The sequence below is a fragment of the Haematobia irritans genome, chromosome 1 (assembly GCF_050003625.1).
Source record: "Haematobia irritans isolate KBUSLIRL chromosome 1, ASM5000362v1, whole genome shotgun sequence".
NCBI lineage: Eukaryota > Metazoa > Arthropoda > Insecta > Diptera > Muscidae > Haematobia > Haematobia irritans.
The window spans coordinates 181955772-181982332 of NC_134397.1; the positions used below are offsets into that span (position 1 = coordinate 181955772).

At 34.2% G+C, this 26561-nt stretch overlaps 2 protein-coding genes and 2 long non-coding RNA genes across 4 annotated transcripts; 2 read left to right on the top strand and 2 right to left on the bottom strand.

Moving 5' to 3' along the window:
- Nucleotides 1-121: 121 nt before the first annotated feature.
- On the bottom strand, nt 122-913 carry LOC142242939 (uncharacterized). Its single transcript, XR_012724260.1, has 3 exons — nt 788-913; nt 618-723; nt 122-517 (listed from the first exon to the last, which is right to left on the bottom strand). It is a non-coding gene; the product is annotated as an uncharacterized LOC142242939 (long non-coding RNA).
- A 687-nt stretch (nt 914-1600) lies between these two features.
- On the top strand, nt 1601-6989 carry MED27 (mediator complex subunit 27). Its single transcript, XM_075292255.1, has 5 exons — nt 1601-1875; nt 2414-2680; nt 2772-2862; nt 2929-3144; nt 6725-6989. The coding sequence occupies exons 1-5, from the start codon at nt 1706-1708 to the stop codon at nt 6860-6862; spliced, it is 882 nt and encodes a 293-aa protein (XP_075148370.1). The 5' UTR covers nt 1601-1705; the 3' UTR covers nt 6863-6989.
- LOC142222239 (gametogenetin-binding protein 2-like) lies at nt 6965-23145 on the bottom strand. The gene is made up of 5 exons (XM_075292254.1): nt 22776-23145; nt 13176-13742; nt 12918-13096; nt 11590-12853; nt 6965-7629 (listed from the first exon to the last, which is right to left on the bottom strand). The coding sequence occupies exons 1-5, from the start codon at nt 22872-22874 to the stop codon at nt 7429-7431; spliced, it is 2310 nt and encodes a 769-aa protein (XP_075148369.1). The 5' UTR covers nt 22875-23145; the 3' UTR covers nt 6965-7428.
- Nucleotides 23146-25288: 2143 nt separating this feature from the next.
- LOC142242940 (uncharacterized) lies at nt 25289-26134 on the top strand. Its single transcript, XR_012724261.1, has 2 exons — nt 25289-25764; nt 25822-26134. It is a non-coding gene; the product is annotated as an uncharacterized LOC142242940 (long non-coding RNA).
- Nucleotides 26135-26561: the final 427 nt, after the last annotated feature.

Genomic DNA, 26561 nt, shown 5'->3' on the forward strand with positions numbered 1-26561 from the left:
GTATAATTTATTCATTTTTATCAAAATAAAATATATAATAATACATTACACTACATAATACACTACAATAACAAATGATAAATAATAATCTTATTAAACATATCAACAAATAAGAACAAAAAAAAAAACAAACAAACAACAAAACTTTAAATATCTTAAACATTATTAGTAAACACTTTTGCATTGATAATTCGATTTCCTTCCTTTTGGTGTCATAAAACAGCATTAAAATTTATTAACATGCGGGCAATTTGAAAATAGGAACGTACTGGACCGCGTGTTAGAATTGATTTCCAGCAGAAGGAATTCACAAAATATCCATTTTAAACTGATAATAGCATATGAATTAAACTGACGATGTGATGCACATTTTCATCCAGAAGTTGTTGATTTCAACAATTTTAATTGGTTGCACTTGTAATGTTTCTGGAAACTTTTTCTTGTGATAAGCCACTCATTTTTCATTGGTCAGCTTCTTATTGTTTGCAAGAATGTAGCATCCAAAGATTTTAGTTTTCTGCCAAGGCATATTAATTAATATGCCTTGGTTTTCTGCAAATAGATTTAAATTTAGTGACTTCTTTAAAGTGTTTATTTAATTTTTCATATTGACGTACCAATTATTATAAACTATTTGAAGCAGTTCCAGTTAATTGTCCACCATTTTTTCATTTGTCAGCTTTTTAATGTTTTCAAGAACGTAGAATCCATAATTTTAGTTTTCTGCAAAGAGATATACATTTAGTGACTTCCTTAAAGTTTTATTTCATTTTTTATTTTCACTTACCTACTTTTATAAACTATTTGGTTATTTGTCTAAAATTTTCCATTTTTTTTATTTCTTGCAATTGACCACGAACTTCGTTGCACAAATAAGTATTGAAAACCACATGGTTTTTTCGTTGCATTTTAGGGTAGTGTTTTGTCAAAATTTTCTCATATTATCTTCAACACCTTTTCAAAGATTTCGTCAACATTTTGACAAATTGGAAGTAATTCGCAAACAATTTGAAGATGTATTGGATGAGCTATTTCAAGTCAAGTTGAATTTATGTTGAAAATTATATTTACCCTCAAGGCCGGTATGCACCTCTAGCGAAATTTTCGGTAGCAAAAATTTGTTTAAGTCTACAACAAAAAAACAGGGCTGTGTACACAAATTTTAAACCAGCTAATCGCTTTTAAAAATTGTTAATATATGTTCCAAATATTCCTTAAATAAATTGTTTATTATTTACAGACCTTTTAAAACTTTTACGCACACAATGATTGTAATAAATTAAAAGTTTGCTGCCAAAATATGCTTTTGACAACCCTGTTATTTTCATTAGAGGTGCGTACCAGCTTACGAAATTGAACGCTACCGAAAATTTCGTTAGCATAAATAGCAATGCATTTCTTATGGGAATGAAATTTTTCGCTAGAGGTGCATACCGGCCTTCAAACTGAAAAGTTGTTGCATTTGAAAAACGCTCATCCTGTGTTTATTGGGATATGATGATAAAAATAATTACAAAGTCTTTGGTTACAGCACTCTGTTGTGGCAACAATGTAAAACTAATCATATCCATACACGACGTTGATTTGTATTATAGAGGCTCTGGACTTTCATAAATCAAGAGTATAGCAGCCTATAACCGGTATTCCATTATTTGCAAATCTATCGGCTTTTGTTTACATCCACAATTTGTGAGGAAATTGGACTATGGAAAAGTTAAATGCTACATTAAATTCTGTAAAAGCATTGCGCTCTAGTGTTCGACAATGTTTCGAACAATTGGCCGACGGGACATCATCCGAACAGACGGAGGATAGCAAAACCAAATTTCTTGTGGAATTTCAAGAGAACTACAGCCACATAAATCAACAATTAAGGTACATGTATTTTGATATTGTTATTTATTATAATATACTATAACCATGATATACTTGCTTACTAGTTAATAAGTAGGTAATCATTGCCACTATTACCCCTAATTGCATTATTGACAATTTACGATTGGTTGCTGGAGCTCCCAGAATTTTACAAATTTAAATTTGTAAAATGATGGTACTCCCCAATTTGCTAAATGTAAATTTGTTGCGATCATTTTCCTATTCATATTAATTTTCAAATACGTGACTACTGTCGCCTGGGTCAAGTTCCTCACGAACAAAATTTAACATAAATTGGTCTAAATTTAGAAAAGTCCTTGGCTCATTCCGCCTGAACATTGAGTAAACCAATATTACCCAGGATACAGACAAGTTTTTAAAAATGGTTATTTCTGCTACCCACAGATCATCTTAAACATATCAATTTAGGTCAAATCCCTTACATTTTTGGACCTTAAACTTTACCCGTATTTATTTTAATATTTTACTATGATTATAAATAAACTAACTAATAAATAAAATGTAATTTAAATTTCAGAGAAGTGGAGACCTTAATAAATGCCCTCCAACCACCATTGGGGCCCTACTATTTGGGTAATACTACTTTCTTGGCTCAGGAAATCACGCAGGACCGTCAGGCTATGTATCCCCAACTGGTTAGCAGCTACAAATGGATTGACAAAGTACATGAACATAGTTCACTAGCATTCAATAATCTTAATCTGAATAATTTACGTCGCTCCTACACCTATTGCTCTCAAAAAAGAAGAGTACAATATACATCGTGCAATAATCCGGATCCTGAGTAAGTAATCATCGACTCATAATGCATAAAAAAATGAAATTAGATTCCATTTATAAAAAATGGAAAACTAATTTAATTTCACTATTTCTAGATTCATTGATAACCTATTCAATAGCGATATAACACATACAAACACAACCTATAAAGTTTGTCGTCCATTTAGTTCCAATGCTGTGGTAATTGTAAGTTCGCAAAAGTATCCTATATTGAATTTTCATATCTCATATTTGATTTTTTTATCTTTACAGGCCACTATAAGTCATGTCCTAAAGGCTGCCATTATTTGCAAAGGCGTACTAATAGAATGGGTAACCGTAAAGGGATACGATGAACCAATGGAAATTGAAGATTTATGGACTGAATCCCGTTATGAGGTCTTTCGTAAAGTTCAAGAACATACACACTCAGCTATGTTGCACTTTTTTTCGCCTACACTGCCAGAGCTAGCTGTTAAAAGTTATATGGTAATTTATAAAGAATTTTTATTTCTTAATTACACATATTATATTTTTGTCTACTGTTTCAAACTGTACCTTGAGTCTTGTTGTTAAGCTAAGGATCGGGTGATAAAGTCACAACGTGAAATATCACAATGGAATGAATAGTCTAAGTGAGCCTAAAATACCACTAACTAGCTAATATAACCCAAATATTTTCTTAGAATAATATTTCATACACGAGGGAGATTTTATAAGTCCTTAGCCCTATCGATTATTATCTGAAAAACTCGAAAAAAAAACTCCAAAGGGCTACAACAACAACAACATATCCTAATTCTTCCTCGTAAAATAATTGGTATTACGACTATCAACGTCATAGCAAGTCAACTATGTACATGTTCCACGAAAACGGCTACCACCGACGATAAAGTGAGAAATATCCACGATCTCTTATTGTCAGACTCTTTTATGAAATATTTTTTGCAAAAGATTGCATCTATCACCCCAGCACGATATTTCTGGTGCGCACTTCATCATAATCGCGAGCCTCTGTCAGGGCAGCGGTTGATCTCTATGCGAGTGAGCATCTACTTCATAAGGTCGATGCAACATGGATTCGCTGGTGGAAATAGGGAACGGCACCCGGACAACGTTCTCCGCACAAGACATATAATAGTCAGAGAATGAAGCCGACCTATTTTTGTCGGCGGAGGTTGGGAATAAATTTGTGACTCCGGCGGCGGCTTGACGGTTAAGCCGATATAAATTAGTCTATTCGGCGGCGGGAAATTATCCATTATAAAATCAATTTGAAGTTACCCGAATGGCAATCAGATTAATTGTACAACCTAATTTTCATTTCGTTCAAATTTTCTGAGCTGAATTTTTGCAAAATTTTTATAGCAACTCGATACTGATTGATTGTGGTTGGAGGTTCAATTTTCGCCAAAAATACAACAGATGTTAATACATTTTCCTTACTTAAATCAATATTTTTGATTAATTGGCGACTTTATTTAAGTCGAGGTGAGTCGACATATTCGGCGGCGGCTGCGACTGGCAAAAAAATGGTCGGCGGATGCTAAAATCAGGGGCGCGACTAGGCGCCTTCCCATAGTCCCATAGGCCGGAAAGAGGTAGCCCAACAACAATACGTGATAGGCTCCGCGGTAGAAAGAAGGTCAGCAAGCCTCTTGTCTATATCACTTGGGGTGCAACCAAAGAAAACTTCTTGACCAAAAAGGAAAATGACCGGTCAGTGGTATACAGCACTAGTGTCGACACGTCAGAGAATTAAGACGTTGTGGAATATTACACAGACATGTCAAAACCCTGACATGTGCAGCTGCCTCAATTCCTATGTATCAGTCAATCCCACGACGGTGAGTTCTTTGCACCGCATTGACCCGATGGGTCCAACTCATCGGCCAGCGGCTGCCACATCAGTGTACGTGTTCTTTCGTCCTATATATCAGTGACTGATGGCAGCCTAGATGATGTGTGGAATCGCAGATAAACCTTCCCGACTCACAACCAGATCTCGGCGGTATGATAATGGGCGTCGGGAAAATTAGCCTCAAAACCCGAATGAAACGGGGCCACAAATATTGGACAACACCTCATAATGAATATGAGGTCCTATGAAAATGAACTCAAATTTAAATGTAAATGAAGCATGTCAATAGACTCCAAAATAAAATTCGGGCTCATTTTCTCTCTTGGACTCTACATAAAATAAAATTCGGGCTCATTTTCTCTCTTGGACTCTATCTATAGGAGAAAGAATTAAACCCCGGTCGAAGGCAGCAACAAAAGTGTGTATAGTTGCAACCATTGTCAAATACCAGAATACGAAAACAGGCCCCAACGAAGCACAATGCAAAAAGGAAATTGGGGATTATTTTCATAATGCAAACGGTCCACAAAAATAAAACGAAGTTACTCCCCAAAAAACCCATAAAAATTTGGTATTGTTATTTTCTATATAATTTTTGGGATTCAATTTCCCATCTTAGTCCCAGAGTTCCTTGAATGAAATGATAATCTTCAACAATTTGGCCGTAACGAGTTGCGTACATGACCCCACCGGGTCCAAATTGATGATTATCATGAATTGATAATGATTATCATGAGTAGGCTGAAAACAACTGTCCCACGAATTCAGTTAAAAGGAGGTCGAAAAATAAATCTCCACGTTCGCTTGTTATGGTAGGCTAAGTACTTATCGGACCAAACTAGTAATTGTATAAATATTTTGAATTTCAATGGATGAAGGCATTGAATTTAGAAAAATACATTTTTATTTATTTAATCCATTATAATCGAGCCAATATTGGCCATATACGATTATTATATTAAAAAGTGTAATGATATTTAGTTCATTCATAAATTTCATATTACAAAAAAAAATATACATGTAACAATAATTATTCAATAATCATAAAATATTTTGTTAGTCTATTAAGAAAATACGGTACTATATGGTATGTGACATTTCCTCTGAGATTTTCATATTTATACCCTGCGCCACACTGTGGAACAGGGTATTATAAGTTAGTGCATATGTTTGCAACACCCAGAAGGAGACGAAATAGACACATGGTGTCTTTGAACACATTTTTGTAATCAAAGTCTAGGTCGGCAGTTTTAGTCCAATCGACTTCAAATTTGGCACAAGTATGTGTTTTGGCTCAGAATAGAACCCTATTGATTTTGGAAGAAATCGTGATGAGTTTTACTCCAATTTGGTTGAAATTTTGCACTAGGAGTATAATTAGTCGTGTAGTCAAGTGTGCCAAATTTTATTGAAATCGGTTCAGATTTAGATATAGCTGCCATATATATCGTTCGCCCGATTTACACTCATATGACCACAGTGGCCAATCTTTTTCTCCAATTTAATTGAAATTTTGCACAGGGAGTATAATTAGCATTGTAGCTATGCGTGCCAAATTTGGTTGAAATCGGTTCCAATTTAGATATAGCTCCCATATAGATTTCGCCCGATTTACACTAATATGACCGCAGAGGTCGATTTTTAACTCCGATTTAGTTGAAATTTTGCACAGGGAATAGAATTAGCATTATAGCTATGCGTACCAAATTTGGTTGAAATCGGTTCAGATTTAGATATAGCTCCCATATATATGTTTTTCTGATTTCGGCAAAAATTGTCAAAATACCAACATTTTCCTTGTAAAATCGCCCCTGCTTAGTCGAAAAGTTGTAAAAATGACTCTAATTTTCCTAAACTTCTAATACATATATATCGAGCGATAAATCATAAATAAACTTTTGCGAAAAAAAATGTTTCCCATATTTTTTTACTAACATTGTGTTCCACCCTACTGCATTAGCCGTCTTAAATTTTGATTCTATAGATTTTGTCTATCAAATTCTGTCCAGATCGAGTGATATTTAAATGTATGTATTAGGGACAAACCTTTGTATATAGCCCCCAACATATTTGACGGATGTGATATCGAAAATTTAGATCTACAAAGTGGTGCAGGGTATAATATAGTCGGTCCCGCCCGACTTTAGACTTTCCTTACTTGTTTTTGTTTGATTTTATTAAAAGTATTTTTTTTACATTTCATTGCAGACCTGGCTGAACAGTTATAGCAAACTGTTTTTGGAACCGTGCAAAAGATGTGGAAAATATGTATCAAATGGTTTACCACCAACTTGGCGTGATTTGAGAACTTTAGAACCCTTCCATGAGGAATGTAAAAATTGTTAATATTATAATAATAAAAAAAACATATACTTCCTTAGCCCCTAGGTCTCTTTGTCTAATACAATGTAATAATAATACCGCCTCCGAAGGTGAAATAAAAAAGACTTTTGTGTGTGTTTTTTAAATAATATTTCTTCTGTTTGTTGTATATATTTTTTAAACATAAAAGAAAACAATCAATTCATAATTTCTATGATTTCTCTTCGCAAACAAAAATGATTTCATTCTCTATTAACTTCAAAGTGTTTTTCTGTTTTTCTTTTTTGCCCTCTATGCGACATGAAATGAGTTCGTTTTGTTTGCAACAGGGATGGGTGGAGGAATAATGGGGCTGGTGGTAAGTTAGGTAGCAGTTGATATTTGTAGGGGAAGATAGATTAAAGGGATACAGTTGTAATAATTGTTTATTATAATGCCAGAAAAAAGATAAGTTCAAATTTTGCTATTCCTTTTTTTTTTTGTTTAAAGTCATTGTTGCTGTTCATTTTCTTTAGATATGAACTAAATATGCAAACGCTATATGATGATGACTTTGAAGATGTTCACTTTGATTCACACGCACACACAACTTATTTAGTTAACATAGAGGAGGGAGAGGAGGCCACCGAACGTCCCTGTTGCATACATAAACGTGCGAAATTTTCACGCAAAGTTTCGCGCAACTGCATACGTTGTTGTTGGACTTTTTCACGTTGGCACTGATACTCTAAGACCACTTCTTGGGGAATGTAACAGTTCTCTTCAGCTTCATCGTCGCCATCGAAATCATCCTAGAAGACATTGAAAAAGAAATTGTTTTAATTATGCTGTAAATATATTTCCTTCATCGTTTATTGTATATAGCTAGAGAATGTGTATACCGACTTATCAGAGAGCTTACTACCAAAAATCGACGCCCAACCAACAAATTGCCTTTACGTGAGTTTAAATGTTTCTATGATCCAACAAATCAGTCACAAAATTTTAAAAATTATAATCTTCCAAAATTTTAAAAGCTTGTTACAGTGGTGTATCTAGAAATGACAGATATATGCTATTTTAAACCAAATTATTACAACCTAAAAATTGACCTCAAATGGACGCTGCATAATGTTTATTTATTTATTTATTTATTCAAGTCTATGGAAATATAACATTCCTTACAGACTACTTAAAACTAAAAATATATTAAATTCTAGATTTTAGAAAATTTATCAAATATATCAATATCCTCATTGGAGATATTATTAAATTCAGCCAATGCACGACTCATTGGTTCATTGGAACCATAATTAGTCCTATGATGGGGTATATGAAACAATTCACTACTACGCAATGTTCTTAGAGGAACCCTGAAGCGAATATTTTCAAGTAAACACGGGCAATCTATGTCACCAGAAATAAGTTTATAAATGAATATTAAAGACAAATAACAACGCCTATTAGCCAAAGTTTTCATATGAATTAAACGACATTTTGCTTCATAAGAGGGTATAGTGCAAAATTTATAAATTTCCTCTGAATCATTTCACGTCTTTGGAAATGTATTCCATAATAAGGACTCTAAACAAAAGCACCATATTCCAATTTAGACCTAACTAAAGCAGTAAATACTAACTTAACTGAATAAGGATCCTTGAAATCTCTACAATTTCTCTTGATGAAAGCAAGCAATGAATATGCCCTTGGGATAATATAATCAATATGGCGGGTAAAAGTGAATTTAGAATCATGAATTACACCAAGATCCTTTATCTCCTCAACCCTACTCAAAATAAATCCATTTAACGTATAGTTATAAAAAATGGGATTCCTGCACTTATAGTAAGAAATAACATTACATTGATGTTGATTTCAAGTAGATTCATATTACACCAATCAGCTATATTTCTCAAATCCTCTTGAAGACGAAACAAATCTCTAACCGAAGATATGCGCAAAAATAGCTTGAGATCATCAGCATAAAGAAGAATACTCGACCAATTTACATACGTACTTATATCTTTAATGAATATAACAAATAGTAAGGGTCCCAACACACTACCTTGTGGAATCCTAGAACTAGCAGTAAATAAGTAGGACTTAAAACCATCCACTGAGACATAGTACATACGGTTTCTCAGATAAGAGGCCATCCATTCTAAAAAAAATGGAATGAAATCCAAATGAATACAATTTACTAATAAGCATTGAAATTGACACTTTATCATACGCCTTAGACATATCTAAATATGCAGCATCCACCTGAAATCCAGATTCAAAACTTGAAATGCAGTATTGAGAAAAAACCGCCAAATTAGTCACTGTTGACCGATTACGAACAAAACCATGCTGGAACGGAGATAAACTAGGCCTTACCAAAAAATAAATTTTCTCGAAAACAATGTGCTCAAAAATCTTACTTATATTAGACAATTTCGATATCGGTCTATAATTACATATGTCATCTTTCGCACCCTTTTTAAAAATTGGAGTAAGCGATGCTAACTTCCAATCATCTATGAAATAGCCTAACTGGAGAGACTTGTTGAACAACAATAATAGTGGATAAGCCAAAGCTACAGAACAGTTCTTAATAAAATAACCACAAAAACCATCAACATCCATTTTATAGGAAGATTTGAGTTTAGAGATACCAAAGAGAATATCTTCAATACTTAGCACCAGACCCCCAAAATTGATCTAAAAAAATCTAAAATTTTGTCAAAATTTTATTTCTATAGAAAATTTTGTCAAGATTTTATTTCTATAGAAAATTTTGTCAAAAATTTATTTTGTCAAAATTTTATTTCGATAGAACATTTTGTCAAAACTTTATTTCTATAGAAATTTTTTTCGATAATTTATTTCTATAGAAATTTTTGTCAACATTTTATTTCTATAGAAAATTTTGGGCTTAAATCTACTTTAGTACAAGTGGTCCGATTGGTACAATTTTTGACCAGCGTGTAGACTTTTCGATTCTAAACACAAAATGCTATATACCACTTTTTGTCGGAAATACCTATTTTCGGTGTTACGGGCCCCTTTCCATTGTGGATTCGCGTTAGTCTTCTGTGGACCCTGTCCATAGGAGAAAATCTCAGACCCGGTCGAAGGCCGCCCACCTATACGCCAATTTTCAAGGGTCGATATCTCGAAAACTATGCTCTTCCGACAAAATTTTTACTTAATATTTTCTTCTTAAAATGTACTATTTTTACCAAAAACGAAGAAAAGCAATTTCATTCATTTCATGACAAATTTCTGCCAGAATTAACAAAAATATAATGGGAAATACCGATTTTCAGGTGTCGTATCTCGAAAACTAGGCTTTTCCGACAAATTGTTTACTTAACAATTTCGCTTTAAAATCCCTTATCCTACACTCAATCACAAATTTGTTTGTTTTTAACAACTTTTGCTAAAGTAGATTTGTTCCAAATTTTGTCAAAATTTTATTACTACATAAAACTTTGTTAAAATTTTATTTCTATAAAAAATTTTGTCAAAATTTTATTTCTATAGAAAATTTTGTCCAAATTTTATTTCTATAGAAAATTTTGTCAAAATTTTATTTCTATAGAAAATTTTGTCAAAATTTTATTTCTATAGAAAATTTTTTCAAAATTTTATCTCTATAGAAAATTTTGTCCAAATCTTATTTCTATAGAAAATTTTGTCCAAATTTTATTTCTATAGAAAATTTTATTTCTATAGAAAATTTTGTCAAAATTTTATTTTATAGAAAATGTAAAAATTTTATTTCTATGGAAAATTTTGTCAAAATTTTATTTCTATGGAAAATTTTGTCAAAATTTTATTTCTATAGAAAATTTTGTCAAAATTTTATTTCTATTGAAAATTTTGTCAAAATGTTATTTCTTTAGAAAATTTTGTTCAAATTTTATTTCTGTAGAAAATTTTGTTAATTTTTTATTTCTATAGAAAATTATGTTCAAATTTTATTTCCATAGAAAATCTTGTCAAAATTTTATTTCCATAGAAAATCTTGTCAAAATTTTATTTCTATAGAAAATTTTGTCAAAATTTTATTTCTATAGAAAATTTTGTCAAAATTTTATTTCTATAGAAAATTTTGTCAAAATTTTATTTCTAAAGAAAATTTTGTCAAAATTTTATTTCTATCGAAAATTTTGTCATAATTTTATTTCTATAGAAAATTTTTTCAAAATTTTATTTATTTTGGGTACCAGGGCATGCCAATATCGCTGGTAATATGCATGCGGATTTAGAAGCAAAAAATGCTAACTCAGCCAGTCTTTAGAAAAGGAAGATCTGAAAAGTATCTCAGAACTTCGAAGCCGTTCCCATCTAAATCAATTACGTTTTATACACAGACAATACAACAAAGTAAACCCAAACTGCATAGCTCCGATATATCCCACCGTCACTGTCAAACACAAAATTTGTGTATTCTCACGGCTTTGTATGGGCTACGCTATCTCAACCCATCAACACTTACTTGATGATTTCTTAGACAACAAATGTCAGTATTGCGGGCATTGCAAAACTGTGGAACACGTATTAAATTCATGAAGACAATTATAATTTTAAAAAAAATTTTGTCAAAACTTGCATGGAAAACTTCCCTCGCAACGATGATGGACGCGAAAACCGAACATAGTACCCACCTCCACTTTATCTTCTTATATTTTCCCGTTCTTTTAATTCTAATGTATTTCTAATGGTATAAACGTCCTTCTCGAATGAATGTTCGCATAAGTGTTTAAAAATTCTATAAAGCTTACCAACATTTGTTGCAGACTCAACGTATTCAGGTGATCCTCTTGGAAGAATTTACATGAATCCGAAAGAAAGCTAAATTCAAAATCGTCATCATGATAATGATCATGATTGTGTTGCAATTCGTTGTTGTGATAGTGATGATGGTTATGACGATGATGTTCATCATCTAAATGGCATTTATGGGGGTCGTCACTAACACCAACAATTTTTTTGCTACGTTCATGATTGCAAAAACCATCGGAACATGATACCTCCGAACCTTCCGATGTGTCCTCGGGAGATGATACAACACTCGAGGTACGTGAGTTCCCGTGCGACAAGGGTTCACTGCCATAGCCAGAATCTTTGATATCGCTTTCACATGGACACTCGGATGTAGGCGATTGACAATCGTTGCATTTCATGGGATTAGTAATGGCAACAGTGGAGACAACATTGTTAGATTGGTTGGTGATTTTACCACCAGCCAAATTATTGCCAAGGAGAGAAGTTTCCATTTTCGAAGGTTTGTCTTTCTTCTTGTTGGTGGTGGTAGTATTGTTGTTGGTAGTGGTGGTGACATTTTTCTTCTTTTGTTTTTGCTTTTGCTTCTTTTTCTTTTGCTGCTGAGTATTAGGCTGCAATGAGTTTTTATTGGATGCCATAATGGAATGCGGCTTATGATGTTCATTAACCTCATTCGCATCTTCGTCTTCATGATTCTCTTCACACTCAACACCCGCATCTTCCTCCACCGTCGCCCCTTCTTTTGCTTTCTGACCAGCAGATGATGTCTCCTCGTCTTCCTCATCGTCATCATCCACCTCTAGAGCATCGTCACCATCATCGTATTCGATAGTTGAGGTGATCGATCCAGCCATAACTCCATGATGTTCATGTAAGTCTTCATCGTCGCTACCATGCTGTTCCTCCGTATTGGATTCGATCCGATCACAAACACGAGAATTTTTCTTCTCATTCTTCTTCTTCTTCTTTTTTAGCTTCTTTTGCTCCCGCTTATGCTCTTTGGCTTTCTCAGCCCGACTAATTTCTTGATAGAGTAGTTCCAAATTGCTGATACCCTGCTTCTTCTCCACCGACATATCGAAACTACGACAGAGGGCATGAACACCAACAGCAGCAAGGACTTGACAGGCACGTTCTTCTTCACGCAGACTAACAAAAACACGCCGCAAACGTTCGTACATAATCATACCGACACAGGTGAGCACTTCTTCTTGGGCAATTTCTAATGTTTTCGCATGACGTTCTCGCAGTTTTGAATAGCTGGAATGAAAATAACAATGTCGTAGTTCAAATGTCAAATACATTTTCTTTTGCCTGTTCGTACCTTCCATTGACTTCGGGCTCGGCGCGCCTTATAAGAGCGTCGAGAAAGTCGATTTTATTCGTGAAAACATGTATGTGCTTGTCGGGATGACACTTTTTGATATTAGCATAAAGTGCGGCGACATAGCCTTTCTCCTTTGTTGTCGTCTCACCTACTAAAATTTTATAAGCTTTTTCGATCTGAAAATTCAAAAAAAAAAATAGACATTACACATTAGCCAATGAATACTATAGCAAAGGAATACTGTCCAACACATACCTTTGTACGGCAACCATTGCAGAATTTATGCTTCTTCAAATAGTTTTCCAGCACTTCGTGCAATTCTTTCGTCTCAATTACGGCTAATTCATCGCGGCAATTGTGTTTCATCGACGACCACACTTCTCGCCACGTTTCGGAGAATGGCTTCGAACGGAATGCATCCAGTGAATGTAGTACACACCTTGTTTTATTCCGTAGCTTACTCTCCAGCAAATTATTAAGAATTTCATGGTGACGATACAAAAGTGTTCCTAAGGCTTGCGGGGTTTTCATTTTCTCTTCGGCTATGCTCAAAACACAGGAATTTTTCAGTACTAATGGATCGAGCGTTGGATGTCCGGAAAGGGTAAGTTGATAGAAGAGACGTTCGACACGTCGTCGACAACCCACACATTGGACACACTGATTTAAAACAGACACAAATGTCTTGCTACTAATTTCCAATGATGTTTGTAATTCATCCGCTGTTAGAAGGTTGAATTTTCGTGTAAATTCCTCTAGTTCTTTACCACGGATATGGGGACTATCAATGCAAAGACCTTTACTATTCAGGTCCATTAACATCTGCAATAGAAAAGACAAGGTAGATGTAAGATAAATTGAGTTTTGTTTTGTGGATGATTAAAAAATCGTTTATCGCTCTCGGTAATATAGATCCACTCTTACATTTCTCGGTGGAAGTTCTCTATCCATAATATGGTGGATTGGATGATTACTGCAATAACAACCCCAGAAGATACTGCTTTGACAACATATAATAGGTGTCTACGCACCGGGAGGATCTTGGTCTACACATAAAAATGATCCAGGGGTGGGCAGCGAAGACATTCTATTGCAATTCTAAAGGCAGCATTCCCTGGTTCTTCCTAAGTCAATACTTTTTAATATAAACCCAAAAATGATATCCCAGAGATTGTAAGCCTATTACTTAACAAGAAGCTCCTTTGTAACAACTAATTAAAATTTCCCAAATATTGCCGGATATAAAACGCAGTTAGGACAAACGAAATACTGGATTTTACAAAAAAAAAAAAAAAACAAATATTGAAAAGTGGGTCGAAGAATTTCTCGGCAGACATAAAATTTGTGAAAAATGAATTTTGAAACATTGTAGTAGCATCGCATCAATTAAGCATAAATAGGACTTCCATTCTATGAAATTTTATTTTTTACTCCATTTCCGAATCTAATAAGAACATTCTCATCGCTTTTTTGACCACCCTTTGCTGGGAATAGCCATAATCGTTATTTTATGAAGTAATGCCAGATCACTTTAATTTACTTCTCTGCCAACAAATATTTTGCTGGGTATGTATATGAAACTTGACACATACATATAACTCAACGTGTGTGTGTATTATCTTTGATCCATAAATTTTCTACAAAAAAATATTCATCAACAAAAATACAAATATTAAACTGTAAACAGAGATTAGCAAGGTATAAGCTGTACATAACTGAGCTAGTAAAAATGATTCAATGAAAAAACATACATATAGAAGAGAGACTAGTCAATGATGGCTTCCTGCATTGTTACTTCATTTGGTTTTGTATTGCTTTGTTGACGGGTCATTATGTTTTTGGTTACTGAGGATGACACATAACTCAAGTAAAGGGGGTAGAGTGGGGTATACAGCTAAGTTGTTTATATGTGCCCACAACAACAATTTCTCCCAATAACTCTAGTTTATATAGGCACAAGCAATATTTGACGAGATGCAGAAATCTATCTTGTGTTGTTGTGGATACGTATGCATCCAAACGAATTTACTAAATTTGTCAGCAGTTAATTTTACTATGCCTTCGCAAATAAGGCCTGAAACTAGGCCATATAAAAAGTTTATTATGAATGAAGACGGTTTTTGAATTCTTTTTAAATATGTCTAGATTCCAAACATCTTTTTCATTATGGAAGCTGGGAACAAGTATATACGGCAAGTTCGGCCAAGCCGAAGCTTATGTACCCTACACCATGGATAGCGTAAAATTTTCTATAGAAATAAGATTTTGACAAAATTTTCTATAGAAATATAATTTTAACAAAATTTTCTATAAAAATAAAATTTTGACAAAATTTTCTATAGAAATAAAATGTTATAAAAATTTTCTATAGAAATAAAATTTTGTTAAAAATTTTCTATAGAAATAAAATCTAGACAAATTTTTCTATAGAAATAAAATTTTGACAAAATTTTCTTTTCTTCTGTTGGTTAAGCTACACTTGAAGTTTAGTCAATGCATGGTTTTAAGCTGAAATCAAAAAACAACAACAATGATTAAAAGAAAAAAAACAACAATAACAAAACAAAACGAATGAAAATTTTCTATAGAAATAAAATTTTGCTAGATTATATTATATTTGGCTTGAGTGGCAACCATGATTCTAACCCGATATGGACACATTTTTCAGTGATGGGAGATCGGCTATATATAACCATAGACCGATACGGACCAATTTTGGCATGGTTGTTAGCGGCCATATACTAACACCACGTTCAAAATTCCAACGGGATCGGATGAATTTTGCTCCTCCAAGAGGCTCCGTAGGTCAAATCTGGGGATCGGTTTATATGGGGGCTATATATAATTATGGACCGATATGGATCAATTTTTGCATGGTTGTTAGAGACCACATACTAACACCACATTCCAAATTTCAACCGAATCGGATGAATTTTGCTCCTCCAAGAGGCTCTGGAGGTCGAATCTGGGGATCGGTTTATATGGGGGCTATATATAATTATGGACCTATATGGACCAATTTTTCCATGGTTGTTACAGACCATATACTAACACCACATTCCAAATTTCAACCGAATCGGATGAATTTTGCTCCTCCAAGAGGCTCTGGAGGTCGAATCTGGGGATCGGTTTATATGGGGGCTATACATAATTATGGACCTATAGGGACCAATTTTTCCATGGTTGTTACAGACCATATACTGACACCATGTACCAAATTTCAGCCGGATCGGATGACATTTGCTTCTCTTAGAGGCTCCGCAAGCCAAATCTGGGGATCGGTTTATATGGGGGCTTTATATAATTATGGACCGATGTGGACCAATTTTTGCATGGTTGTTAGAGACCATATACTAACACCATTTACCAAATTTCAACCGAATCGGATGAATTTTAATCATCCATGAAGCTCTGGATGTCAAATCTGGGGATCGGTTTATAATTATGGACCGATGTGGACCAATTTTTGCATGGTTGTTAGAGACCATATACTGACACCATGTACCAAATTTCAGCCGGGTCGGATGACATTTGCTTCTCTTAGAGGCTCCGCAAGCCAAATCTGGGGATCGGTTTATATGGGGGCTATATATAATTATGGACCTATATGGACCAATTTTTCCATGGTTGTTACAGACCATATACTAACACCACATTCCAAATTTCAACCGAATCGGATGAATTTTGCTCCTCCAAGAGGCTCTGGAGGTCGAATCTGGGGATCGGTTTATATGGGGGCTATACATAATTATGGACCTATAGGGACCAATTTTTCCATGGTTGTTACAGACCATATACTGACACCATGTACCAAATTTCAGCCGGGTCGGATGACATTTGCTTCTCTTAGAGGCTCCGCAAGCCAAATCTGGGGATCGGTTTATATGGGGGCTATATATAATTATGGACCGATGTGGACCAATTTTTGCATGGTTGTTAGAGACCATATAGTAGCACCATGTACCAAATTTCAACCGAATCGGATGAATTTTGCTCCTCCAAGAAGCTCTGCAAGCCAAAATCTGAGCGTCGGTTTATATGGGGGCTATGCGTAAAAGTGGTCCAATATGGCCCATTTGCAATACCATCCGACCTACTTCAATAATAACTTCTTATGCCAAGTTTCAAGTTTGTTTCATTCGGAGTTAGCGTGATTTCAACAGACGGATCAATTCAGAATTTCACGACGACCCAGAATATTTATACTTTATGGGGTCTTAGACCAATATTTCGATGTGTTACAAACGGAATGACAAAGTTAATATGCCCCCATCCTATGTTATTGTGGAGGGTATAACAATTATGAGGGTTGTCTAATAAAAACCTGAGCTAAAAAACATATATTTTGGTAGCTACACTTTGATCAGTAGTGTACCAATCATCGGAAACAAGACAATGAACACGTCTGTGATCGTTGTACAGCTCTTCAGGTAAGCGATGTGGATCACAACGGGTGACTCCCAGAAAACGGTTCCTTGGTCAGCAATGTATACCAGTAGATGTTTCAACAACATTCATGAAATTATGCAGAAACTCCCTCGAACATTGCTCTAAAATGATTTCCCGGTTATCCTACGATTTGGCCGGTTTCGTGCCAGTCATGGCTCATCAAAAACCAACGTGAGCTCATGTTAAAGTTCAGTAATTCAATTTTTGATGGTGGTCATCGAAAAGAGCTCACCATACACTAAATGCACTACAATTCGATGTAATACAGTCACGTTGTCCTTTTATATTACTAGGATACTAGAGATTGTAAAAGTCGTCTTTTCGACTTTTTCAAAATTTAAAAAAAATTGATTTTTCCATTATTCAACCTTAAAGTTTTTGAGCTGTGGTTAAAATGTATAACTTTATAAATTAACATTCATACGAATTTTTAGAATAAATAATTTCGTCTAAGGTTCGACTTTTTCAAAATTTAAAAAAATAAAAGATAATCAAGCTTAAAATTAATTAATTTTGTAAATTAAAATTCATACGAATTTTTAGAATAAATACTAACTTCGTCTAAGATGATCCCAGAGTTACCGACCTTAAAAGTTTTGAGCTGCGGTATGTTCGTTTAGATTTTAAAGCCTAATATATTCAAGATCCCGGCTATTTAACCCTTTCAATACCGATGTCCACTTAGGACATTCGAAAAATACACCAAATTCTATTTACCCACTTAGATTCGATTTATTTCTCGATGTTACTTTAAAGTAGAGGCTTTAATCTAAATAAGCTATAAATATTTTCCATATTGGTGAGGTCAAAAATAGATTTTTATAAACTTCTTTAGCAATAAACGAAAAATATGAAAATTTGAGAAAATTTTTCTACTGGATGTTTCTAGTAAATGGATATTCATACAAAAACTATAGCTGATACTTTTTCGGGTTCTTTTTCTTATTTTTCTCACACGTTGAAGGATATTATAGGCCAAATAGCGCCTATTTTCGTAAGGCCATTTGGTCACAATTGGAATCAAGTTTTCAGAACAAGCTCATATAGCTCTTGAAGTAATAGAGGTAGGTTTTCAAAATGCCAATTTTTGTTATACATGCTGTTAGTACAAGAAAAAACAGAAGAAACATTACAGTTTTTAACATTAGGTTTATTTCGGTAGTGAAAGGGTTAAGAGATTGAGCTTAAAATGGCCTTTTATGGCTAAAACAGGCATGGAAAACTTCTGTGAACTACGCCCTTCAAACGAGCATCTCTCATAGGTTAGGTGGCAGCCCGATGTATCAAGCTCACTTAGACTATTCCGTCCATTGTGATATCACAGTGGTGAACTTCTATCTTATCACTGAGTGCTGCCCGTTTCCATTTTAAACTCACATTGAAGTCAAACCACTTAGAGAAGCTTTGAAACACTCAGAATTGTCACCAGCATTACTGAGGTGAGATAAATCACCGCTGAAAAACTTTTTTTGTGTTCGGTCGAAGCAGGAATCAAGCCCACGACCTTGTGTATGCAAGGCGGGCATGCTAACCATTGCACCACGGTGGCTCCCATTTGGCGATATTACGATACACCGCAATTTACATCAACCAAAGTTAAAGGTGCTAACGTTGAAGCCCTTGGATATATCCCAAGTTGCGTACCCGTCTAGACAGACCCATCACTTTTGTGCTCCAATCTATTCCTACCGGGAAAATGGACAATGTGATTCCTCTACTGAGGCAAATGTCTGGTTTCAAGTAAGTGGTGAATCATTTAGGTTTTGAACATGTTCATATCGGTTAGATTCAAACAAGAAGTTCTCCACGGTTTATGGATATCTTCGGCATTTTTTAGCTTATATATCAGATTTGAGAAAGTTAACACTTTTTTACTTATTTTGAATCATTTCGAGTAAACAACGCATCCTTTTATCCATGCGACAGGTTTGATATCCTTTGCAATCTTAAATCAATCATAAATTAAATAACAAAAATCAGTTGGTTCGACTCAAATAGGAATGTTTCTGTGTTCCTTATATTTATACCTTATAGAACATAGTACATGTTCTAATTGCAGTTTTTTATGGTCTTACAGAAATAAATTGGCAGTCCAAAGTGTTAACAACTTTTTTCCAATCTTCATGAAATTCGGTGCTACTAACTGTAAGGGCTGTGTTCGCACCTTTGGAAAATGCCAATGACGAATAACTATACTATATTTACTGTTCTCCGGATCGTATATTCGGCCTCATAAAGGCGGCGTAGAGATTATATACAGTGAGTCTGATTTGTATTGCAACTAACTTCAGTTTGGTATCTTTTCTGAACCGCTCGTCTGAAAGCTGACAGATTTATATCAGTACTATGTTTAAAGTCCGCCATTGCTCGCTTCCGTGACTATGCCAGTGTTGCAGAAAGCTGACAGATTTATTCCAGTACCACACATATTGAAAAATGAGCTAGGAAGGAGGTCAGCTGAACATTTACACCTACGACTGGAAGCAAGTGCCGCCGATGATAATTGTGTGGGCCACCGTAACGGCCGATGGTCGCTTCCAGCTTGTATTCATCGACAGTGGGGTCAAAATAAACCATTGGGCAGACAAACATTTCGGCCTCGGACCATAGACATTCCAACACCACCCAGCGCACTCAAGTCACGTCAAACAAGAATGGCTTAAAAATGAGTTCCCTCGCTTTAATTCCAACGCACAAAAGCCTCAAAAACTCAATACGTTGGACTTTTGAAAAATGAGTTTGGAACTAAAAAATATCAAAGTGACGATCATCTCGAGACGGCTCATCACTGGGAATGGGCAAAAAAAAAAAACATTGTCACTTTCGTGCAGCGTGTGATGGCCTACATATGGATCTTCGAGTATGTGAAAGAATAAATAACATAATAATAAGGGTGGGCAATTCGAGCAAATCTAACTAGATTCTAAAATTTGATGTTATTTCCTACAGTTTTTGACTCTTGAGCAAAAAAAAAAAAAAAAAAAGAAACACAAATTTATAGCGCTTTACTTTGTAGCATTACATATCAGACACCCTGTATTATGATTATACACTAATAATAACTGGTCTCTTTATTAACATAGGATACATATTTGCATTGTTGATCTCTCCAGTTATTTCATATCCGTGTGCCTCTTAGTATTATTCATAACCATGGATTTGATGTTTTAACATAGCTGGAATTGGAGACTGGGTTGAAGTCCGGCATTGCACCAAGATCGATCTCTCCATAATAATATGAGTGTAATTAAGAAGTTGTGCTCCAGAGGCAGACTATGCCCACTTAAGCAAATTATACAATGTGATACTACGTCACTACACAGAAAAAATGTCACCAAAATAATTACAATTGAAGTTAATTGAAGTTGAAAATTTTTTCAATTAATAAATTAAATGGTACAATTGACTTTTTAATCATGATAGAAACATTAAGTTAATTAAGTCAATGATAGAAAATTTTAAAATTTTTAATTAAAAAATTAATTGATACAATTAACGTTTTAATCAAATTCGAAAGACTAATTCAGTTAAAAAAAGTGATGAAACTTTTTTTAATTTTTAATTAAAAATGTATTTCAAACAATCAATTGTTAATCTAAATAAAAACTCTAAATCAATTCTGAAAGTAATTGAAAATATTTACCTTTTTTAATTAATAAATTAATTGAGTTTTGCAATCAACATCAATTAAATTTTTAATTGAATCAATTAAAAATTTAATTGAAATTTGCTAATGAAATCAATTAATTTTTTAATCAAGAATTTTTTTCTATGCCCAATTAAAACTGTGATTGATACTTGATTTCGTGATTGAATCAGAAAAAAATTTTTGTGTGTACTCTTTCTACTAGAGGAGGAGATTTGAAATCTTTAAAAATCTGCCATTAGCACTATTGAGAGGAGCTAAACCAAACCTGACAAGGTATTCGGCTGGATCTAGAATTGAACTCAAGACCTTTTACATGGAAATCGGAGGTACTACTACATATTGCACATTTTGAATTTCGCCACGTGCCCAAAATTCCATATAGATATCAAAAGGCAAGATGTGTATTAATGCTCAATCTCTCAAGTTCCCTTACTTTTGCATCTGCTAAGCCTTAAAGTGTTTTCAATTATTGGATGTGGTTTTAATTTTTTTCTAAAATCTTCTCACATCTCCCAAGATTTAGTTGCATTAATGTATGATACTGACAATATGATATATCAAACAAAAATGCAGCGACTTAAAAACCCTAAATATTGCATGATTTCTTCCCATCCCTGGATGTGTATGCGTTTCTATACAATAGCGCAGTAACATTTAACAACAAAACGTATGTTGAACCTGTTTTCAACTTTCAGTCAGTTTCATCTGTGTGTAGTGTAGTCATAAAGAAAAATAATAAGAAAAACAACAAAAATAATATAGCATTGAGGAAACAACAAGAAAAACAATGGGGGGAAAGATATTCAAGATTTTAACTATTAGTTGGATTATCTACCATGTATGTTTAAAGAAAGTTTGAGAGTTTTGTTTTTAGTTACCACTAGTAACTGAGATCCATAAAAGGCAATGAAACTGCAATAAGCAATGGAAGATATGTGGAAACATTTACATTTTTGATACTTATTTACCATGGAAGTGGATGATTATTGTGGGCGTAACTTGAAAATATTGACCTTTAATTACCAACCAACGAAGAATATGTTTTTGACTTTTGCAATGATCAATTATTACACAAACTTGAAGTTTAAGAAACATTTTTGTTTAGCCAACATATTCTTCTGTATGGGTGGTAAAAAAAAAGTAAAATGAACAAGGTTTTTCTTAAGCACCTCTTTATGTTGTTTCGTCAATAAAATGCGTATACAGCGATCATAGACGAAGACGAGACTACGTCGAACATAGTCGAAACAGAAATAGCAGACAGATTCTCTCGTGACAAGTGATAAACAATTTAAAATTCAAGGTTTTTTTCCAAACAAATAAATTAAGAAAGAAACAATATCAGCGAAGTAAACGACATCAGAAATAATATGGTGTGTGAGACAGAAAATACTCTAACAAGTTTAATCAGCGTCAGCTGCACCTCAAATTCGGAGGGTGGTGGTGGTGGCGTAGCGGCACAGAGATGGCTTGCGAGTGCTGACGACGATGATGATGTTGTTGTTGTTGTTGCCGCTGGTATTGGTAGTAATAACAGTGAAAGACGGCAACTCACATCGCACGAAAAATTTCCCCAGAAACATTGTTACATTTCTTTTTTACGACACCCATACTCATGTACCCCTTAATAAGTACCCTCATTGTCACTACAATTGCTACTCTAATTTACGTATAGAGGAAAGTTCAGTCCATATTTCCGGAAGATCTGTGCTAATCATCATCATACATTTCCAATTTTCGTTGGGACGAACCCTTACCATTAGATTATCATCACCAGCATTGACGGGCAATTGTCTCCGGCCGACGTTCACATAACTTATGTCCTCCGTTCTATAGACGTAGGTTAGACGCGCCATGTTTTATTAATAAAACAGTAATCACTCGTTCGATTGCTTTTTTTCCTTATCTTCAAAGACGAATTCTTATTCTTAGATATGTGTTACAATATTTTTTCGACACTTTATATGTACAATTAACTCCTTAAAGGGGTTTTGAATTGATTAGCATGAATTTTCACACTTTTTCTTTATTTTTTCCACTGCACCACAGAAAAACCGATGTAATTTGACAAAGTCTTCAGTAATCGTCGTCGTATTCTCGTTGATCGGAAGTTGCCACACCGATTAATGAGTAATAATTGTGCAACTCTGCAAACAGGGTTTCCTTCCGATGCAAGTAATAAATGAGTTCAAATCCAACACAGTGCAAATACAACTTTATTTAAATACTAATTAATGAAAATATATATATTTAATATTATATATAGAAGTAGATAAAAATAACCTAAACTACTATCAAAACAAAAAACATATGAGTCAAAATCTATTTTAAGATATGGCAGCTCTCACCTTCCAGGGTTGGACATTTTAGTACATGGTCGCTAACGTGGAATTTCACCTCTGTTTTTCTTGGCTCGCTAACCTAAATTGAAGTGGGTTATATATGAATGTAATCCTAAATAGACTCTCGGAGTATTATATCTGTATATGGAAACCTTTTATTTTCAAACTATCACTGATAAAAATTGCATGAAGGGTACACTATTTTTTAATTAGAATCATAGGCCAAGAAAGATATAGGTGTCTCAAGTCCATTCATTACGCTGTAGTATGTCTGCTCACCGTAGATGTCACCTTTTCGTCCGCTGGGTTATTTTTAATTTGTCTTAAATTTTGGTTTCTTTCCTTTGTTCTTTTGATAAAACAAATTTTGTAAATCAATATATTTTTTAATGCAAATGGATTGATTTGTACGGTAATTCCCGTTCTCAAAAAAAATTAATACGGTGTTCTCACCAAGCATGTTTTGGGGTTTGAAATGTTTTCCCTTTATAAGCACTTCAAAAGGAGTAGTTTTCGCCATACTAAAAAACAAGTTCAAAACACAAGTTTTCCTCCAAAACACGTCCATTTTAGAATGTGAACCCCCCTAATTTGGGATACACCCCGAATAACATACCATATTCCCAATACATGTCAAAATATTGAAATAAATTTCATAGAAAAAAAGGAAAAACAAAGGCTTTGAAGAACATGGACATGTGAAAATAACTTAAAAATTTGTTTCCCTTTGCGTTCGCAGTAATTATTTGAACATACGTTGCATGTATGTAAATTGAGAGTAAATGGGAATTTCGAGATTCCATGGCAACCGTCAAACTAAAACATCTCAACTCGGTGTGAACGGTGAAATGTTTTGGAAAAGCGAATGAGGAAAACGAGTCAGTGGGAACGTAGCATAAGTCTCTTGACTGCGTAATAGAGTGCGGTGACTGCACATGGAAAAAAATTGTGTATGGGCATGGGACGTCTATATCTCCTTGGTCTATGGTAGAATCATTGACAAAGAAACGTATAGACATCTCAAGTCAATTCACTATGATTTTGCTTTTTGCAGTGCGCTCGTAAGTGACACTACAACAATCGCCAACTGTGTGTGCAAGCGTATCAAAAAGTACAAAATGTACATGAAAGTATTTTGCCATCACTATTGTTAGAAGAGCCATTTTATATTCTGTGATACGCCAAGCGCAACTAGCTTATTATAATTGATTTAAATAAAAACGAAAATAAAGTGCTGAAAACATAGTTATTTCTCTTACATTTGTAAAAGGTATATTGGTGATCGTTTTTCAGATATTTTACAGATAGAAACACTGGCGCTGCAACATTTAAATCAACATCATTCTAGTATTAATGAAAACAAAAGTTATGTTAAATGTGTTGTGATAGTTGCATAAATGTTATATTTATAATAATTTATAAATGTTTAATCAAATTACTAAACATCTAAACAATCGTGTTTTACTTGACCATAATGATTCTTTTACAACTATCTTAAAATGCACTTTTTCTGATTGTTTGAAGGGACTCTTATTGGCGTCGTTCTATATTTATTAAAAAAGGCGCCTAATAATTGCACTCATGCGATACTTTTTTGTAGTAACTTGGCGTGGTACAACTTCTCAATAGGGACGGCGCTTTTCCGACGAGTTTTGGATGTCGTATACGATTGTTTTCGACGTTTTGGGGATTCTCAGAAGCGCCGTCAAATTCAAAAAATGTTGACAGGTTTTGATACGTTTCCCCCATCACAGTTGGCGATTGTTGTAGTGTCACTTACGAGTCTGTGGTAGCGATGAGGATGAAATGGAACTTTAAAATGGTGGCAAGGATATAACATTTACAATTTTGAGCGTAAGAACAATGTTTTCAGCAGAACAATATGAACGGTCACTTTAATTTAGATATCGTCTACTACACCCAGAGAAATGGTTGGTTGCAATTCGATCATTACAATGGGGAAATGATGTCAGTAACTTATTTTTTGTTACAAGAACAATGTTTTGATTATTTTCCCCATTATACATCCAACACGACCATAAAAAAGTTCACAGGATCAAAACGAAATTCCCATAACCATTCAATTGGTTACAATAACCAATGCCGATAAATTTGGTTGTATGCTGCATAAAATTGTTGAGCTAACCACCAGCATAGAGAGACCTACATCATGGGAATCAACAAATGGTTGGTACAACCAAAAGTTTAGTATACTAATAGAATCTTAGTTCACTTATTGGACGGGCGTAAGGTAGTTGTTGCAACAAATAAATATTTATATCAACATCGACATGGTAAATGGTATGACGCTACAAAATTTGCAAAACGGGGAACAGCATTTACTTGATAATAGTCCGCAATACATTGAATAAAGTTTATCCCATAGAAAAGAAGTTGCTTTCAGGTAAGTATCGCACCGATTTATAAAAAAGGAATATTACAGTTTCCATAAAAATTGCAGGATTCATACACCAACAAACACAAATACTTTTTACGGCAAGCGAGCTTTTTTTATTGTATTTATATCTAGAGGATTAAGGAAGAAATTTCTGGCAAGTATATATTGAATTAGGTTCTGTAGTTTGACCACATAATTGCAACCTAATAACCATCTGTCATTGGTAAACAAACATTATCTACAAAATATTGTAAATTGTAATGTAAATTGATCTCACGTATATGTAGATCAAAAGCCTTTGTTGTTAGCACCTTTTGTATTTATTTTCGTAGTTTATTATGATTGTAAATATTGTAATAAATTAATAAAATCGCAATATAGTCTGCCCTTTTATTTAATATTGGAATTTGGTTAGGATAATAATAAAGAAAATCGAGGGCGGTTGCACCAACAAACAAAACAATTAATATGATATAGCGACAACCAATGCAAAGTTGATCCAACATACTACCATGCAGTTACAATTGCCAAATGTTGGTTGTGCTGACAGATATCATTGATAGTTGATGGAACCACCTGCTTTCGGTTGGCAAATAATTCGGTTGAGGCAACGAATTTGTTTTCTGGGTGTAGTGTTTTTACTTGGAGGTTAGTCTTATAAATGTCCACAATAAACAAAATGTTGGCAGGGAAATGTCCCAAATAAAAAAATGTTGGCAGGGATATGGGGACGCCCAATTGGTCAAAACACAACACGTTTCTTCTTTTAAAATAAATGCCGATACTATGTTCGATTTCGTTTT

Excerpts from the sequence above, each read along its gene's own strand:
- MED27 (XM_075292255.1), top strand. The coding sequence starts at position 1,706 with ATGGAAAAGTTAAATGCTACATTAAATTCTGTAAAAGCATTGCGCTCT. Across the intron at positions 1,876-2,413 it reads CACATAAATCAACAATTAAG|AGAAGTGGAGACCTTAATAA; the intron begins GTACATGTATTT and ends TTTAAATTTCAG. Across the intron at positions 2,863-2,928 it reads GTTCCAATGCTGTGGTAATT|GCCACTATAAGTCATGTCCT; the intron begins GTAAGTTCGCAA and ends TTATCTTTACAG.
- LOC142222239 (XM_075292254.1), bottom strand. The coding sequence starts at position 22,874 with ATGGCGCGTCTAACCTACGTCTATAGAACGGAGGACATAAGTTATGTG. Across the intron at positions 13,097-13,175 it reads GCAATGGTTGCCGTACAAAG|ATCGAAAAAGCTTATAAAAT; the intron begins GTATGTGTTGGA and ends TTGAATTTTCAG. Across the intron at positions 7,630-11,589 it reads TGAGTCTGCAACAAATGTTG|GATGATTTCGATGGCGACGA; the intron begins GTAAGCTTTATA and ends AATGTCTTCTAG.